At 40.2% G+C, this 16913-nt stretch overlaps 2 protein-coding genes across 2 annotated transcripts in view; both read right to left on the reverse strand.

The window, feature by feature from the left end:
* Positions 1-16913, reverse strand: part of LOC145440563 (profilin-4-like) — a 230990-nt gene that overhangs the window by 156958 nt on the left and 57119 nt on the right. The gene's annotated exons all lie outside the window — the stretch shown is intronic.
* On the reverse strand, positions 585-16566 carry LOC145440559 (solute carrier organic anion transporter family member 2A1-like). Its single transcript, XM_080318198.1, has 11 exons — positions 15408-16566; positions 14977-15116; positions 14735-14833; positions 10501-10638; positions 10054-10187; positions 6321-6408; positions 5237-5401; positions 4220-4412; positions 3573-3738; positions 2668-2899; positions 585-954 (listed from the first exon to the last, which is right to left on the reverse strand). Exons 1-11 carry the CDS (start codon positions 16034-16036, stop codon positions 668-670), a joined length of 2271 nt encoding a protein of 756 aa, XP_080174324.1. The 5' UTR covers positions 16037-16566; the 3' UTR covers positions 585-667.

Below are 16913 nucleotides of genomic sequence, written 5' to 3' on the forward strand. Positions count from 1 at the left end.
CTGTACATCTCAATTTTTCATAAAGATGTAAGAACCATGTAATGCCCACGCAGTCTTGCCTCACTTAGGATATTGCGGTACGTTGAGCATAACACCGTGTCAACCTATTTGTTTCATTTGACTGTTTATGATTCACGATGAGCAGACAATGCGCCGTCTGCAACGGTAGGCCTTTAAAGTATAGGCTACAAGCTGTAAAATGTCAAACGATAAGTTCACCGATTGTGCAAAATCTACGATACAAATGAAATGCAGGTTGCAAAAAAATTTGTCTTTGTAAACAATTTTGATATTTTTTGACCTAACACTAGAATTTTGACCCCATTTTGACTTTTTTGACATGTAAAAAAAAATCGCCCCAGTGATGTATGAAACCTGATGCATCGCAATAGCAATATAGGTAATACGCTACATTTCTGAAGCCAAATTCACCAATGGCCGAATTAGCTAGTAACACTTTCACATCCATCTAGCAATTAACTTCAACTTCCCGATCGGACAAGGAATTCCAGGATCCCACATTTCCACACATTCGCCTCATAAATATTTACACACCGCATCCACCCTGTTGGAATGCTCTGATACCGGCTGTGCAATGTATTTATGACTCCACATTCAAAGTGCAACAAGAAAAATAAGCAGCATAGTAACATGCAATGGGCCATTGTTATCTCGTGAACGACCGCATCCGCGCTAGCCGTTCTCTTATCATATCACTGCTCGCGGTTGCAGTTTTCGCCTTCTGCGCGTGTATTCGGTACACAATAAATGCCGCTCCGACCGCAAAAACGACGGCGTACGAAAACGAACAGGCCGTGCAGGCTCCCACAAAGTTCAGATGCAGTCCACGCGAATTGTACAGTTTACAGTACGCCTTTCCGTCACATTTCGGACCCCAGTAGATACAGCTGCTGTCGATGACCAGTCCGAACCAGATCGGCGCTGGTATAAAGCCTGTTAACAGAATTCCATGGATGACAAAGCCTATATGAATTTGATTTTAGAGCAGTGGTTCCCAAACTCTTTTGACTCATCGCCACCTTATCAAGGTCTAATTCTATATCGGCCCTAAAAGCGAGACGTCACTGGTAACGAGGTATACTTCTTTTTTCCGCAGTTCTCAAGTGTGTTTTTTCTACTTGTTTCGCTGACTCGAGCAGTTTTATATGTATAATAGGGCTGTTCAAAAATAACTGTTACTTCCGGATTCCAGCCATTCACTTATTAAATTGTCAGGTTGCCTTAAAAAACGCTGCACACTAAATTTGGTTCAATTCTAACAAATATAGGACTCCGCAGATCCAATTAAAAATTTTAATTTATTAGGGAAAATTTAAAAACAAAATTTCGAATTTTTCTGCCAACCCCACGAAATTGTTGAGCTGTCTTCAAAGACGATGCAAAACAAATTTGACTCAATTCCGACCAGTAGAAGCGAAGTTATGTGAGTTTTTCGTTCATAATTCCCGGATTATCCACCGATCAAGGATAATCCGAGGATTATAGTCGAAAAACTCACATAACTCCGCTTCTACTAGTCGGAATTAAATCAAATTTGTTCTGCATCGTCTTTGAAGACAGCTCAACAATTTCATGGGGTTGACAAAAAAATTTGAAATTTTTTTAAAAATTATTCCTAATAAATTAAAATTTTTAATTGGATCTGCGGAGTCCTATACTAGTTAGAATTGAACCAAATTTGATGTGCAGTGTTTTTTAGGGTAACTTGACAATTTAATCAGTGAATGGCTGGAATCCGGGGAAAAAAGTTATTTTTGAACAGCCCTAATGTATAATAGGTTTTAAAAACAGGACTTATCTTATTACGAATCAAAATCAATAACAAATATATATATGTCATGAAAATCACTCGAAATTTGTTCAATAACAATGTTACTTGCATATATTGCGGGCCGCCTCTGTATACCATTGGGCTAATTTGGCAAGGACAGGATTATTCGGCGATTGGACATATCAACATCGAAGATTTCGACGAACATGCGTCCGTCGTTTTGTGCAAAAGTTTAATTGCCGGCGATCTTTCAGCGAGCGCAGACGCGAAGTTGCATGTTGGACGACACATACTCTAATAATTGCGAATGTAGTTCGACTCGTTTCTGTAAATTGGGAGTATTTATAATTTTTAGGAGGGGTAGGCTACCAACACTAAAAGCAAGAAATCGAGTGACCATAAATCGCGCGAAAGGCCAGGAAAAATCAAATAAATCTGCCACGAAATATTCTACTTTATAGTCATATATGAAGATCTACGAAAAATGCGTCCGGCCCCTGGCTACGCCAATGCGTCGGAACTGATATTTTAGTCTGATTTCGAAGACTAATCCAAGTCGTTTCGACACCTTCCTATCTTTCATTGTATCGCAGTCTTGTGGTGTATTGAAATTATGAAATTTTTAGCAATAAATAGAATTGAACAACCCACATTTCGCAATCAGACTAATATAATTTTTGCTTGGCCTTGCAAGCTCACAATAAATTACCTGAGCAACTTATTTTTTTTAAATGTTACTAATTTCTAGTTGGGTTTCGGGTTGGCCGCCCCTGCTGTATACGTTTTAACATTATCACCCGTTCTTTTTCCTCCACTGTCTGAAAGCGGACGCCTTTACGAACCACTGACATGGACATATTTATGCGCAGACGTACCCAAAATCCGTGATAAAAAGGTCAACAATCCGATTGCGAACGGCTTGTCCTCCGCGCGAAGCTCTCGCAGCAACATGCTGTACGTCGGGGCTTGGCAGAAGCAAAGGATGAAAATGGAGAGGGAAGCCACGATAATGGCCCCGGCTAAGAGACCGGCACAGTAAGCGGTCGAGCAGGGTCCGACTCCGAGAGGTTGCGCCGAGTCCGCGACGCAGGAGCAGTGAACATATTGCTGTTAATAAATGTTTGAAGAGCTTCTTGGAGGTGCAGAAATGCAATATACCATTAACTAATATATTCAAATTGAAAAAAAAACACGACTGTTTTCGGCTGACGCTCGTCAGGGGTAACACTGGAATCCATGACTTCCCTGCTTGACGCTCAGCATTACAGGGATAGCATGGTGGGGTGGTGGTGCAAGACTTAGAAAGCCTTTCAAGGCTATATCTGCATCTTCTTTGTCCAGCGGCATATATGCATGGTATGCTTATGTACAGATCGTGGGTGTATATGGCCCTACAGCATGTAAATAAGAGGCATACATGAACACTGGATTTAAGAAAGGATAACATGAAAGGAAGCGACGAAAATGAATGATGCATGTGTCAGTACTAGGTAGGCGAGGTCGATAAGTCAGACTGTGGTTCGGTAATCTTGAGGGCTGACAAGTTAGTGTCGACTACCTTCCATTCCCTACTTCTACAGGGGTCATATAAATAGATACTTTTACGAATAATTGAGTAGGAATTTACGGCATTTCTTCTACTTAACTAGCAATGCTGACTATTTTGACCACCGTCGCGGTATATTAGTCGTATCTACGCATTGCGTAGGCCAAGGATATTGTAACATAGAGTTCTGATACGCAAAATCATCAACCACACACATACCACCATTATACCAACCTCTTTGACGCCATCGTCTTTCGAATGTTGTAAACGGGTCATGCAACCGGCGTAACATGGCGATACATAGGTTATGTTATCTTCACTGCAGAGTAAGTCAAGGTCTCCATCTTTACACGAACAGTCGGCATTGCAGGCCGATGTGAGGTTGGTATTCGAGTCACCCCTGTTTGAATAGCGATAAGCTATTGTCGCATTTGTGACAACGGGATATAGGCTATACATAAAATTTTCTACTACAATAACTTCTTCTCTACGGATTAGAATTGAGCCAAATGTGATATGCATCGTATTTTAGACAACCTAACAATTTCATGGGGTATCCACTAAGATTTGAATTTTTTTAATTATTTAATAAAGCCCAAACTTTAAGCTCTATTAGCAACGCTTCTAAAGGTTAGAATTGAGCCAAATTTGATCTGCATCTATTCAAGACAATCTAACAATTTCATTGGGTACCCAGTAAAATTTGAAAACTTTCATAGTAATTTTATTTCATAAATTCATTTACTAAAAAACTTGAACAGTACATTAAGCCTTATCGTCTGATGAGAACGCTTCTACAGGTTGGAGAATGGAGCGAATGAATGTGACGTTGAGCTGTTATTTAGTTAACCCGACAATTTCATCAGTAGCTACATACTTACATGTATGGTTGATTCAGCCCAGCCATTGCAATCGGTTTGCAGCCCAAAGGAAATAATAAAAACAGCAGTATAGTCCCGGTTGTTGACATCACAACATTGAATAGCAGACTTTGATTAGTGCCAAAGTCATGTCTCTTCATGATATATCCTCCCAGGAAGGTACCAGCTATTGCAAGTGGCACGCACACTCCACCTGTTTCAAATAAGAGATGTCTGAAGGAATCATTAAACATCGTTGCCGTGGAATTACAGTATGGCTTATGGCATATTACCATGAGAAAATTAACTATATGTATGGACGGTAAGGCATGAGCTTACACGCAGAGTTGAACAAATACAAAATTTTCAACTTTTCCTAATTGGATAAGAATTAGAATTATAGCTACACAGTTTGTTTGTTTGTTTGGTGGTATTCATGGTGTTTGTCGACCAAATGCCAGAGTTGCCAGCCAAATGCTGCTGCATGTTGAACGTTCTTTCTCCATTCTTGGCATGCTACTTAGTAAGGACAGGCACTTTCTACCCGACAATGTAGGAAAGCATCTTTCGTTGTACTACAACAAATTTTAATTATTTCTACCATAATGCGTGATCTAACTACTGGAATTCTTCATAGGTCCAGATTTCGTCAAAATAAAGTTGTTTTTCATGTAAAATTTGTCAGTTTTTAAGTCAAAAAAGTCTTTTCAGACCAAACTACTTCGTAAGGACAGACAGTTCCAACCAGAAATGAAGATAAGTAGTACAATTCTAACATTATGTTGGAAAACACCTAATTTACATGTATGAGTTCAATGTTAGGTTTTTTAAGGTCGGAAAATATCAAATTTTGTTTTTTTTATGTCAAAATCTTCCGTTTTTAGGTCAAAAAAGATCGCCCTGATTATTACAGATCTAGCTACAGGCGGCTACTGTGCACTAAGGCCTTGCGCCCCCCCCCCCGTCGTCACCTGGCCCGTACCGGATTTTCATTGGTATGACAAATAAAATAAAATAAATCTATATATATACACTTACCAATTAACATATCGGAAGTCATGCGCATGACATTGTACTCTCTTTGAAGGAACGTAGAACCAAACGTACTCACACCGGACAACAGGTTGGACAGGAAGATATACGCCAAGAAGCAACATAGTACTAACGGCGACGTCAGCACTCGAGTGATGGTGGCACCGACATCTGCAATTGTTATTTAGGAAATTCTACTGTTAAATTGTCGGGTCGTTTGCAACGGAGATGAGGACGGATTAGAATTGAAAAGATCCGAAAGTATAACGCGTTTCGAGATTCTGACCGGATTTGTGTGCGGCAGTGCTTTTCAACTTGTGCGATGGTACGCACTTATGCGGTTCAAAGAATTGTACTGCAGAGTATAGTATATTAGGTAGGTATACACATCGTGGCTTCCTAACCTTCGTCGCTGCGACGCATTTCTGAAAACTTGTTGGACTTGCGACGCACCGCTATATAATGGTAGCCTTTACAATAATTTTGTCACGCACCAGCCCGAGTGAATTAATATTTCCGTGGTATAATTATAACGTAATCAAAAGTTTGGTTCTCAAAGTTCTTGTACAAAACGCCACAACTTTTTTGACCGAACGGCTATACTGCAGCACTAGTTGACATCAACACGAGGAAGATTAGTTGTCTTCTTGACGATGGCCAAATGTGGGGAGCTTTGGGTAAGGAGTGATGTGCTTAACTGGTCTAAAATTGCCATAAATATTCAACAGCATTCGAGTCGTTGATAAACCGGTAGCCAACTTGGACATTTTAATAAAAAAGGGTAACTCTCTTTTTGTGTAATAATTTTCGGTTGGTTTGTGCGGATGAAAATTTCTCAAAAAAATAAAAGTGCGGATGGTTCTCCAAAATGAATGAAAAGCATTGGTATGCAGGATTTGAAGTTATGATATTCGAGGAGTTGGAAGGGTCGGAAATATCTAATTCCAAGCCCGCCTTTGAATGAATCGAAGTTGGTGTATTGGAAAGGGATTGTATTTGGTGATACACGAGATTTGTAATTTTGCTTTGATTCGAAAATCTAGTTCTAAGCCATATTTGGATTTGAAAATGTCACGCATTCCGTTCATACCTGATAGTGTATCCCATATTCTGTCGCTTGTGGTCACGGTGCTTGGCAACAGTGGGCTATTTTCCGCATCCCCGCCCTCGTCAGGTTTCTAGCATGGGAAATAGTTAACGTTCAAATCGAATGTAGGCCTATTCAATATTCATGTTTGATGTACCAAGATCATGCGTACCGAGGTCGCAACGGACGGAGGATGAAACAATTCGAAAGCGACAGAACTCATTAACGTCATAGTCTACAAAATGTTGTTTTTGAGAGAGAGAGAGAGAGAGAGAGAACACCACCAATCAGTTAACTCAAGTGTATCTAGATTCGTGATGGGAAGCGTCCTTCGCCGCACAATTCAAATAAACGCGCCCCAATTAAGATATGTGACAAGTATAGATACGTCCAGTATTGTGGAGTGAAAAATGGAAATTTTTGAATTTCAAAAAAGGGTCTTGATATGTGGTGCCAAATGGCAAACAAATAAATTCTATAATAATTTCGGGTTCGTACACCCTCTAGTGGTCGTGCAATTTCACCGAACGAGCCAAAAACAGCTCATTTCGCCATATCTTGATCATCACTTACACTAGAAAGTCAGTTTTGGGCTTAAAAGATGCAGAAGCAACATGTTCCTATCTCACTTCCATAGAACTTACTCTTAAAAATGAACAGAAAAAAAGTTACAAGCAAATTTCTGATTTTATAGGTAAAATTAAGCACTGAAGCAGTGGGTAGGATGTTAAAAGCGTGTAGTGATCGATCTTATGACTGAGCAACATACCCTATCAATTAGAACTACTTTTCAAAACTTGCTCAAACAAATGAAACCCCCTACAAGCATAAATAGGGCTCGGGCATCGAATAGAGACTGCTAAAACTGTATTTAAAACAGCGTCCATTGGTAGTGCAGCGTCACGATATCGGTAAGTTTATAACAACGGCCCTCATGAGATTTCTTACCAAAATGCTGTCGTAGGGTTTGTATCATATTTGTCACGAAGGTCCTGAATGAAAGCAAAAAATTGAAAATACACATTCAAAACACAAACATCAATTCTCTACTGGAAACAGAAGATTTTTGTAGCAGTATCACATTTCATCTGCTTTCAAGACTTCAGTTTTTGTCTGATGAGGCTATCTCTACGTTCAAATTCTGAAACATGGGTAGATGCTTCAGTAACCACGTTTTAATGTCTTTCCACTGCCTGGTTGTGGCAAGGATGACTGAGCCTTAATGGTGATGATCTTAGGTTTTCCACCTCGACATCTGACAAGGTCTTGCTTGCATGCGTCTGTTCAATATCTTTGCGGTTTAAGTTGACAATTTGGTGGAAAGATTAAGCCTTGATGTTGATAACTGGAATTTGGAAGAAACTGATGCTCAATGTCGCTGTTTTTAGGTTTGGTGTCATTTATATATCTTCCTTCAAATTCATAATTGGAATTTGGTATGGTGTGGTTGTTCTGCGCATAGCTGTAATCTTGTTAAGTGTAAATCTTCGGACGTTTCCCTCCTCGTCACCAAAGCATTCCCAGCAAAAGATTTTCTGGATGTTCTAAATGAGCATTTCTTCGTGGCAAAGATAGTGCAAGATAGTGAATTCGGGTATCAGTCAGCTTTGCGACACGGGAAACTATATTGTGGAAATTTTTAGCACCATCAACAATGGAATTATGCATTTTTATTTCAAACCATGACGGAAAATAGACCTCCATGCAGAATTGAGCAAGACGGTTCAGATTTCTCGATGGACGACTCTGGCCCACATGGTACTTTGAAATTTGAGACGCGAGAGTCAACCATATTGAATGAACGATGGGCCCACCCTCTAAATATAGCAGATCTGGTTCCAATTAACGACTTTGAAGGAGGATATATAAATGAAACCAAACCCTAGAGCAGCAACATTGACACCAGCATCAGATTCTTCCAAATTCCAGTTATCAACATCAAGGCATAATCTTTCCACCAAATTGTCAACTTAAACCTAAAAAATATTGAACAACCGCCTGCATCGCAATCAAGACCTTGTCTGATCACGAGCTGGGAAACCTATGATCATCACCATTAGGGCTCAGTTATCCTTGCCACAACCAGGCAGTGGAAAGACATGTGACAGTGGTGACATAAGCATCTGCTCAATGTTTAAGGATTTAAACGTAGAGATGGCCTCATCAGACAAAAATTGAAGTCTTGAAAGCAGATAAAATATTTCAATACCAAACATGACTTTATTGTTTGTGCACACTGATACTCATGTGATACTGCTACAAAAAATTTCTTTTTCCAGTATAGAATTGATGTTTGTGTTTTGAATGTGTATTTTCAATTTTTGTGCTTTCATTCAGGAGCTTTGTGACAAATATGATACAAACCCTACCACAGCATTTTGGTAAGAAATCTCATGAGGGCCGTTGTTATAAACTTACCGATATCGTGACGCTGCACTACCAATAGACGCTGTTTTAAATACAGTTTTAGCAGTCTCTATTCGATGCCTGAGCCCTATTTATGCTTGGAGGGGGTTTCATTTGTTTGAGCAAGTTTTGAAAAGTAGTTCTAATTGATAGGGTATGTTGCTCAGTCATAAGATCAATCACTACACGCTTTTGACATCCTACCCACTGCTTCAGTGCCTAATTTTACCTATAAAATCAGAAATGTGCTTGTAACTTTTTTTCTGTTCATTTTTAAGGGTAAGTTCTATGGAAGTGAGATAGAAACATGTTGCTTCTGCATCTTTTAAGCCCAAAACTGACTTTCTAGTGTAAGTTGTAAGTGATGATCCAGATATGGCGAAATTAGCTGTTTTCGGCTCGTTCGGTGAAATTGCACGACCACTAGAGGGTGTACGACCCCAAAATTATGATTGAATTTATTTGTTTGCTATTTGGCACCACATATCAAGACCCTTTTTTGAAATTCAAAAATTTTCATTTTTCACTCCACCCTAACGTCCAGGGTTGTAATAACTCGAGTCATGACTAGACTAGGCTCGAGTCGCTATTTTTTGGTGCCTCGACTTGACTCTAGTCATTTTCCTGAATATAAAAAATGCCTCGACTTGAGTCAATTTGTGTATTGACTCGACTTCTTCTCTAGTCAAAACTATAAAAGTACGATTGACTTGTGACAGGAACCATGTGAAGTATTGGTTAATGGATGTAGGTCAGAGATGAGCGGATTTGAAATTTCTATGTCCTAATCCAATCCAAATCCGAACCTTCAAATCCAAATCCAAATCCTAATCCATAACTTTTTCAGATTCTAGTCCATGTCCAATCCTAATCCGATTCCAACTGGAAATTCAGAAAAAATACTAATTTATGCAACGGAGTGATTCGAAAATTTTCTTTCACAACCAACGATTCAATTGATTCAAGATAACATAGTAACCATAATTACATTAATAACTGATTTGAATAAAGTTTGTCGCCATTAGCCACACGACATTTCAATCTCCCAGAAAATCGGTAAATCCAATCCAAATCCTAATCCGTTCTGAAAAAAATGTCTAATCCAAATCCAATCCAAATCCGACAAAATTTCACAAATCCTATTTTTTCAAAACCTAATCCTAATCCATGCTCATCTCTAACGTAGGTATCGTAGAGCAACCTGATGAAACGAAGTGACATCATGGTTTCATTCAAACGTCAAATTCACATTTTCAATACGCGTACCAGCCCTTTTCTATAATGTGACGGAAATAGGCTAGAAGAGGCTGGAGATGGACACACTTCATACCGTATCTACTGAGCGCATGACTGACAGCTGAGCCTCTTGCTCTTTCCTTTTCTCCTCGGATAATTCGAGTTGTTCGGGGAAAAAGTAGAACGGAATCAGCAAAACGATCAGCAGGACTCCAGCGATCACGTAACCTGAACAAATTTTATTTTGCTGATGCCTACACGATGAGGTATCAGAGTAATTGACTGATGAAAGGAACGTGCCATTAACCACGGGTATTTTTAATCGTGTAATACTCATACTGATACCACTGTAGTATGTAATTTATGCGGTCCGATATTGACACATTCTCTCACGAGTCTAACTGATAATGGTTGTAGCGTGAAGTAACTCATATTCGCCGGGAATCGGCAACACGAAGGTTGCAGACGCATATACCAGGGAAACATAACATGCAATCATGATAATTATAACTGACTTAAATGAACGTTCCCGAATACTTGCCTAGCCACCAGGCTCCAATCCATGCCGGGTCGCTTGGCGTTAAATCATGGGCGTTGATCGTAACGTAAATCACCGAACTCAGGCTTCCAAGCAAAAATCCAGCCACCGGCCCAGTTAGTGTGGTTGCGATAAATACACCTGTAAAATAGCGCGCGATCAGTCACCCGTATATATCTAGAATAGCTTATGGAGCAGTGGCAGGGTTATAATAACTCGAGTCACGATCTTCAGATGATTCGAATTGACTCGAGTCATTTTCTCAAAATGTGGAAATGACTTGACTCGAGTCAATCTGTGTATTGACTCGACTTGGACTCGAGTCATTACGCATGACTCGAGCAAAGTCATACGACTCGAGACTCAGACGGCCAAGACCGACATTTCATTGTAATTTCGAAAAATTGTAAAGTAACCACACTATTGGGATTTCGTCTATTGGTATATTGGTGCCTTAAAATCCGACCAGAATCTGCTAAAAGTGAGGAAAATTAATATATTATAAATGCGAACCATTCGAGATCACCAAACAGAGTTATGAAAATTGGGTTGAAAAATACTTTAGCTGGAAACTGAGCAGTCAACACAATGACTTGGACTCGGTCTCGAGTCATGTTACCGTGACTCGGACTTGGTCTTCTGTTCGCTGACTTGGACTCGGACTTGACTCGGTGGTGAATTTAAACTGACTCGACTTGACTTGAGTCAAAACTATAAAAGTGAGATTGTCTTGTGACTCGGAGCCTAGTGACTTGGTTACAACCCTAAGCAGTGGTTCCCAACCTGGGGTCCACGGACTCCTTTGGGGTCCTAGAGAAGGAATCTGGGGGTCCGTGATTACCTTGATGAATTTTGGGGAAAAACGAAAACCGATCCTTTTACTTTCACATCTCTGTTTAAATGCACATGTGTCAAGCTCCAGCATGCGAATATAAACTGTACCGATATTTAGTAAGATAAAGTGATGCTGCCACAGTGTTTACACTGACAGTTACACTACAATACTACCTCTTTCACAACGCATGTCCATTATCCATCACAGTCAAATCATGATTGCCTCGTCTATTAAGGAATAGAAATCATGCGGTATAGTTCTGGAAAGGTAACAATAACAACAGTGATAAAAGTGCGAAGCGAAACTCCGACTAAAAACTTTTGGTCCTCTTCCCCTGCCGTGCAGATGTTTCTGTATTTTCGTATTTTGTCAATCGTATATTGTATTTTATGCCAATTGTGTACGGTATACAACTTTTGTATATTCGTTCGGCGAACGACAATTTGACACAGTACGGTATAGTTGAGTAGCATAATTAATATAGTAGTCAATAGTATGGTAGTCGAGTTTCAGGCAAAATTTAGGCAGGGCTCCGCAGAATTAATAATTTGTCTAAAGGGGTCCGTGACAGCAAAAAGGTTGGTAGACACTGCTCTTGAGGCCTACCATCAGCGCACGGCTGGGTAAGAAGTGGACTATAACAAAAATATAATAGTGTCGGTTTGTAGGTAGGGTCAGACTTGGACAACTAGATAATTCTAATTGTCTAGTTATACTAATTAAAGCAAATTGCCGATAATCTAATCTAATATAATCTAATATGTGAAAGGCTTCTATGCTAGGGTTGCCATACGTCCGGAATTTCCCGGACATGTCCGGAATTTCACTGAAAAATCTGCGTCCGGGAGGAATTTCTAAAATATGCCTAAATATCCGGAATTTTGAAGGCTTGAAGCAGGCTCAAAAGTTTTTCGTAAATCAACATAAGCAATATTATTTTCAAGCAGATTTATGCTATTCAAAATTGTTCTTCGCGCCGCGTGCGAGTTAATGCAACGTATAATGATATTAGTATGGGCACCAGGCACCACCTTCGCCAAAAGATGCCATCAAAATAAATATAAATACCCATCATTTACTGGAAGAAGTCTGATTGCAATCGCAATTATAAGCTAACGGTATATTCCTAGAGTTGGTTAGGGCCGATTGGATGCTTCAGTCACAGACGATGGTTCCAAATCTTGGGGTCGTTCGCCTTTATCTGGGGATCACGATGATGTTAGACGTAATCAGCTTCCTAGGCCGTGAGTAAGTTTCGGCAAGCGGCATTTTTTTAGTAATCAGTTTATCAAGTTTTGACTTTTGAGCTTTGCAACGGAACATTTTCAAGTCGGAAATGAGGTCGCGACCATAAAAGGTTGGAAATCACCGGATGTGGTGTATTTTATAGTAGCCTAATATATGGAAGAATCAATATTATTGACAGAATTCATACATAAAATCTAACAGCCAAATGCATATAGTAAGTGCCCAACAACTTACATCGACTACCCTATGGTGGGCCCAAGATCAGTACTTTTTTTGGGCGGAAGGAGGCAGAAAAAATGATGTTTCGGACCTGATTAAAACACATAAATAGATAGCCACACCGACAGGGCTGTCAAACACAATAATGACAGGCCAGACACGGCCCGCCAGATGATTTCATCCGGCGCGTGGAGGAATCTATTGCAGACCCTAGCAAGTAGCAATCAGCAGAGCTCACATTACAGATGGCCCAATTCATGACCTATGTTTCACTTCATTCCTGCATAGTGTATATAGTCGATGGGCAATGCTTTGCTAGTGTGACGTCATATTGACGGTCAATGTGTTGCACCTCCTTTTAAAATCCGCTAGTGGGCGCTAAAGAGTGTCCGGAATTTGCTTCATAAAAATATGGTAACCCTATTCTATGCTCAAATTTTAATTCTTATGCAATTTTTGGATTTCCTGTCAATGCTAGAGGATGCCTAGTTTGGTGTACAGACATTTGCTATTCTCATTTTCATGAGAATGAATTATAATTCAATATGAACTGAATTTGACTCAATTTGCAAGTTTTCGCGAATTCAGTAATTCTAATTATATCTAGTTTTGCAAAAACAACTATGTAGCTATAATTCTAATTTTAATCTAATGTGGAAAAACTATGTAGCTATAATTTAAGCTAAATATTTTCTGGTTGTCCAAGTCTGCGAAGGGGTGGGGAACGCAATGAAGTGGAAAGCTTGCCGTCTCCCACGTAGACGAATATTTCCATTTGACTACACTCTGGCTATAACTATACTGCCTATATTTCTAAGAAAAAATACTGTTATGTGCGAACGACAGTTTAAATGCCACCTGTATCATTATGAGTGTATCGCTGCTACTCGTGTAATTGCCGTCGTCAGGTTTCCCTGTTGAAGCAATTACCATTGTAATGTATTGCGTTATGCCTCAAGTATTTATTACGGAAAAGCATAATTCCGAGCTTCGTTTCCGATAGGTATGTTGGTGCTGTGTCCTGACTCCTGATTTACGTCGGATCAATGGAACTGACGCATACTACCTATACGACGCGATGTTTACGGTACGCTCTGTGAACTATATATTTATAAGTTCAATACAAAGTGACCTTCAATATCTGCGCGGTTAGAGCAGTGTTTATAGGCCACCCGGTCGGAGATTGAGAACGGCACGGTCACCACGAAGGGACGCTCCATACCCAAGAGAAACACAGTAATCGCTTTAGATTTTCTGTAAATGGCATGCATATCATCGTGAAGTGTAGAGGAGTCACGTCAAGTTTACGGCCAGTAGCAAACTTCCGGCACAGTCAGCTAACGCACAACAACAAAAGAGAACATTATGCATTATCCCACTTCGTTAAAAACTTTCAAAAACATTTTAATAATGTCGTTGTGCTGTGCATTTTATCACTTAAAGTCAGATCCGACGTCTTTTCCTTTCCTACGAAACATCGGGACATATTCATCCCAAGACGATTCCACGTTTAGCGGAAGAGTACGGGTACGTACACAGGCCACACAAATATTGACTCGCACACACTAGACAGCACTCGAGATAATGTAATGTATCGAACTCGCCTTCCAACACATGCCACCTCATTTTTATCGCTTGTCATTTTATGTTAATGCTTGTTTTTACATCAACTGGCCCAGGTGGGTGTCTGATCAAAGACTAGGCTAAGCCAAGTCCTCTCGACACCTTCCTATCTTTTTACTGTAACGCAATGATGTGGTGCTTTTAAAAGGATAAAATCACTGATCTGAGCTGACCAACGAAAGGTACAATCTCTCAGCATTAGAGCAGGTGCCTTAGGCAGGCCTGTCGGAGACCAATACATCGATTCGGGTAGCACACCTACTAATGGTAATCAAGGTCACATAGTGCCTCATAAATCCAAAACATACGCACCCAAATACAAGGGCATCTTTCTGCTTACGACATGATCATCGAGATATGAAACGCCAAGAGGCCACAGAGGTGACGCTCCTGCTCCGATAAATATATGACCTGCGAAACAGGGTAATAGGACGATGATGTCAGGTCGCATACGTATCAATTTATCATTTATCGTTCACATTATTTATTCCAACGCTTACAACTGAAGGTTGTCGTTGAAAATTATATAATCGACTATGGGGTGGAGAGCTCACCTAGTATCAACAGTAAGGACGGGTTGTAGGTCGTGGAATTTGGGTTGCATGGTAGATCGGTAGGCGTCGTCAGACTGGCGCTTATAAGCTTGTCGCCGGAGTGATAATTTGCAGCGATGCTGTCAATGATACCCGCCACCCTGTAAAATGCAAGGTATAATGATAAATAATTGCTCTCTATTATGCTATGCATTAGGGATGTTGCGAACGTCCGGCTCACGCTCGGATTCGGTATGCGGTGGCATAACGAAGATTTTCGTATTTGCCCACTACCCAGCCTTTAGTCGCGGCATACGAGATTTAAACTTGAACATGCAGGTGACAACCGACATCGTAAACGGTGTGTTGTAATAACTAATGGTGCTGCTTCTCGATCAATTTAAGTTTTGCAGTCTACATATCAAATCCAGCACTAGATTTTTGTAACTCACCATGATTCGTACATTCTTGGCCGCTTTCTGTAATTTATATACACATCGTCCAGTCTCGCGAGCGTGCCTTTGGTGAAGTTTCTCGGCAATGTTATATTATGTTCCGCAAACTGGTCCTGGTATCTCTTATACAGAAACGGGGATATTCCCCGTCGTTGGCATAACAACGAAGACTCCGAACCGCCACGAAGCCAGTCGTTCGGCAAGATGAAATGGGGCAGAACGCAAAATCCGAGTCCAAGTATCATCATCATAACGCCGATGCATATCGCTCGCGGTCGATGCCATTTGGCACCGAAATACGACACCGGTATAATGGCAACAACGCTTCCGATCTGGTAACTGCTCGGTATGAAAGACGCCATTATGTTCGGGATTTGAAATCGTTTGGCAATGAAATTCAAAACGCTGTCGGTGTACGTCAGTGTGAGAAGATTCAGCAACTGGAAGCTTGTCAGGAAAAATAGGAATATATTCACAGTGAACCACGATTGCGAACGCGTGCTTTCTGGAGAGTCCTCTAACTTATCTGTCTCTACCTCGCCAGTCACAGTGGCCGTTACGGTAACGCTAGTATTCGTATCTTCCTCTACAGCTGATTCCAGCACCGCTGTACCATCTTCTTCCATCGTTGTAAATTGGGTGCTTGCTGTACGGTACTTCAAGCCGTTAGTCTTTCATAAACACTGGTCGCACATATTTTCTATGCGTGTACCACCGTCTCCTTAATGCCTGCTTGGTGATGGTCCTACTGAGCCATTAGAGTTGGAAACATTAATTTGTACCTATTTCGCGGAATGTCTTTCACTCACGACACATGAACTGCCTCGTTATACTACATAAAACTGCAGAAATCCATTAACATACACTTACAGGATTTAAGTATCATGCTGCCACAAATGATATGGCAAAATGTGCCGTCACAATCGCAATACATAAATGATCGTACGGCATTTTCATAAATAAACCCGACAGTGTTTACGATGCATTATATATTGCTCGCCAATATCGTCACGGTTTGGGAAATTGCTATATGATATCAAGAGAAGTCGATATCCGCTTATTATTTTATTGATAAAGGCTATACAGTTCGTAGAGTAGGACATGACGATTCTAAAATTGGAATGCGAGTCGAGTAACGATTCAGATGATTGGATTCGTGTACTGAGTCGGTTTTTGTCGAGTAACACAAACGCACTCCATCCAGACAAAGAGTTATTTCATCTACGAAAATATAGTTTCGATCGGACTTGGACAGCTAAATAATTCTAGTTGCCTAATTATACTAATTACTGCGACATTCTGGTAATCTAGTTCTAATCTAGTTTTGAAATGTTTCTTTGTTCTAATTTCAATTCTAATCTAGTTTCTGGTTTTCCTGTGAATCAGTGATTCTCAAATTTTTTTAGGCTTTATGATAGTGAAAAATTTCGCTCCGCTTTTATCACAAAATGCAACCAGAATGGCAAAAATCCCAACGGATAGTTTGATGACATGGAAAGTTAT

Source organism: Botryllus schlosseri, chromosome 6 (assembly GCF_051294905.1).
Source record: "Botryllus schlosseri isolate E-star chromosome 6, Bs_hap1, whole genome shotgun sequence".
Classification (NCBI taxonomy): Eukaryota; Metazoa; Chordata; class Ascidiacea; order Stolidobranchia; family Styelidae; genus Botryllus; species Botryllus schlosseri.

Bases quoted from the DNA above. Each gene is read 5' to 3' on its own strand.
- LOC145440559 (XM_080318198.1), bottom strand. From the start codon at position 16,036: ATGGAAGAAGATGGTACAGCGGTGCTGGAATCAGCTGTAGAGGAAGAT. The intron at 6,409-10,053 runs GTATGAAGTGTG...TTCCCATGCTAG, and splicing joins TCATGCGCTCAGTAGATACG to AAACCTGACGAGGGCGGGGA. The intron at 2,900-3,572 runs GTTGGTATAATG...ATTTATTAACAG, and splicing joins AAGACGATGGCGTCAAAGAG to CAATATGTTCACTGCTCCTG.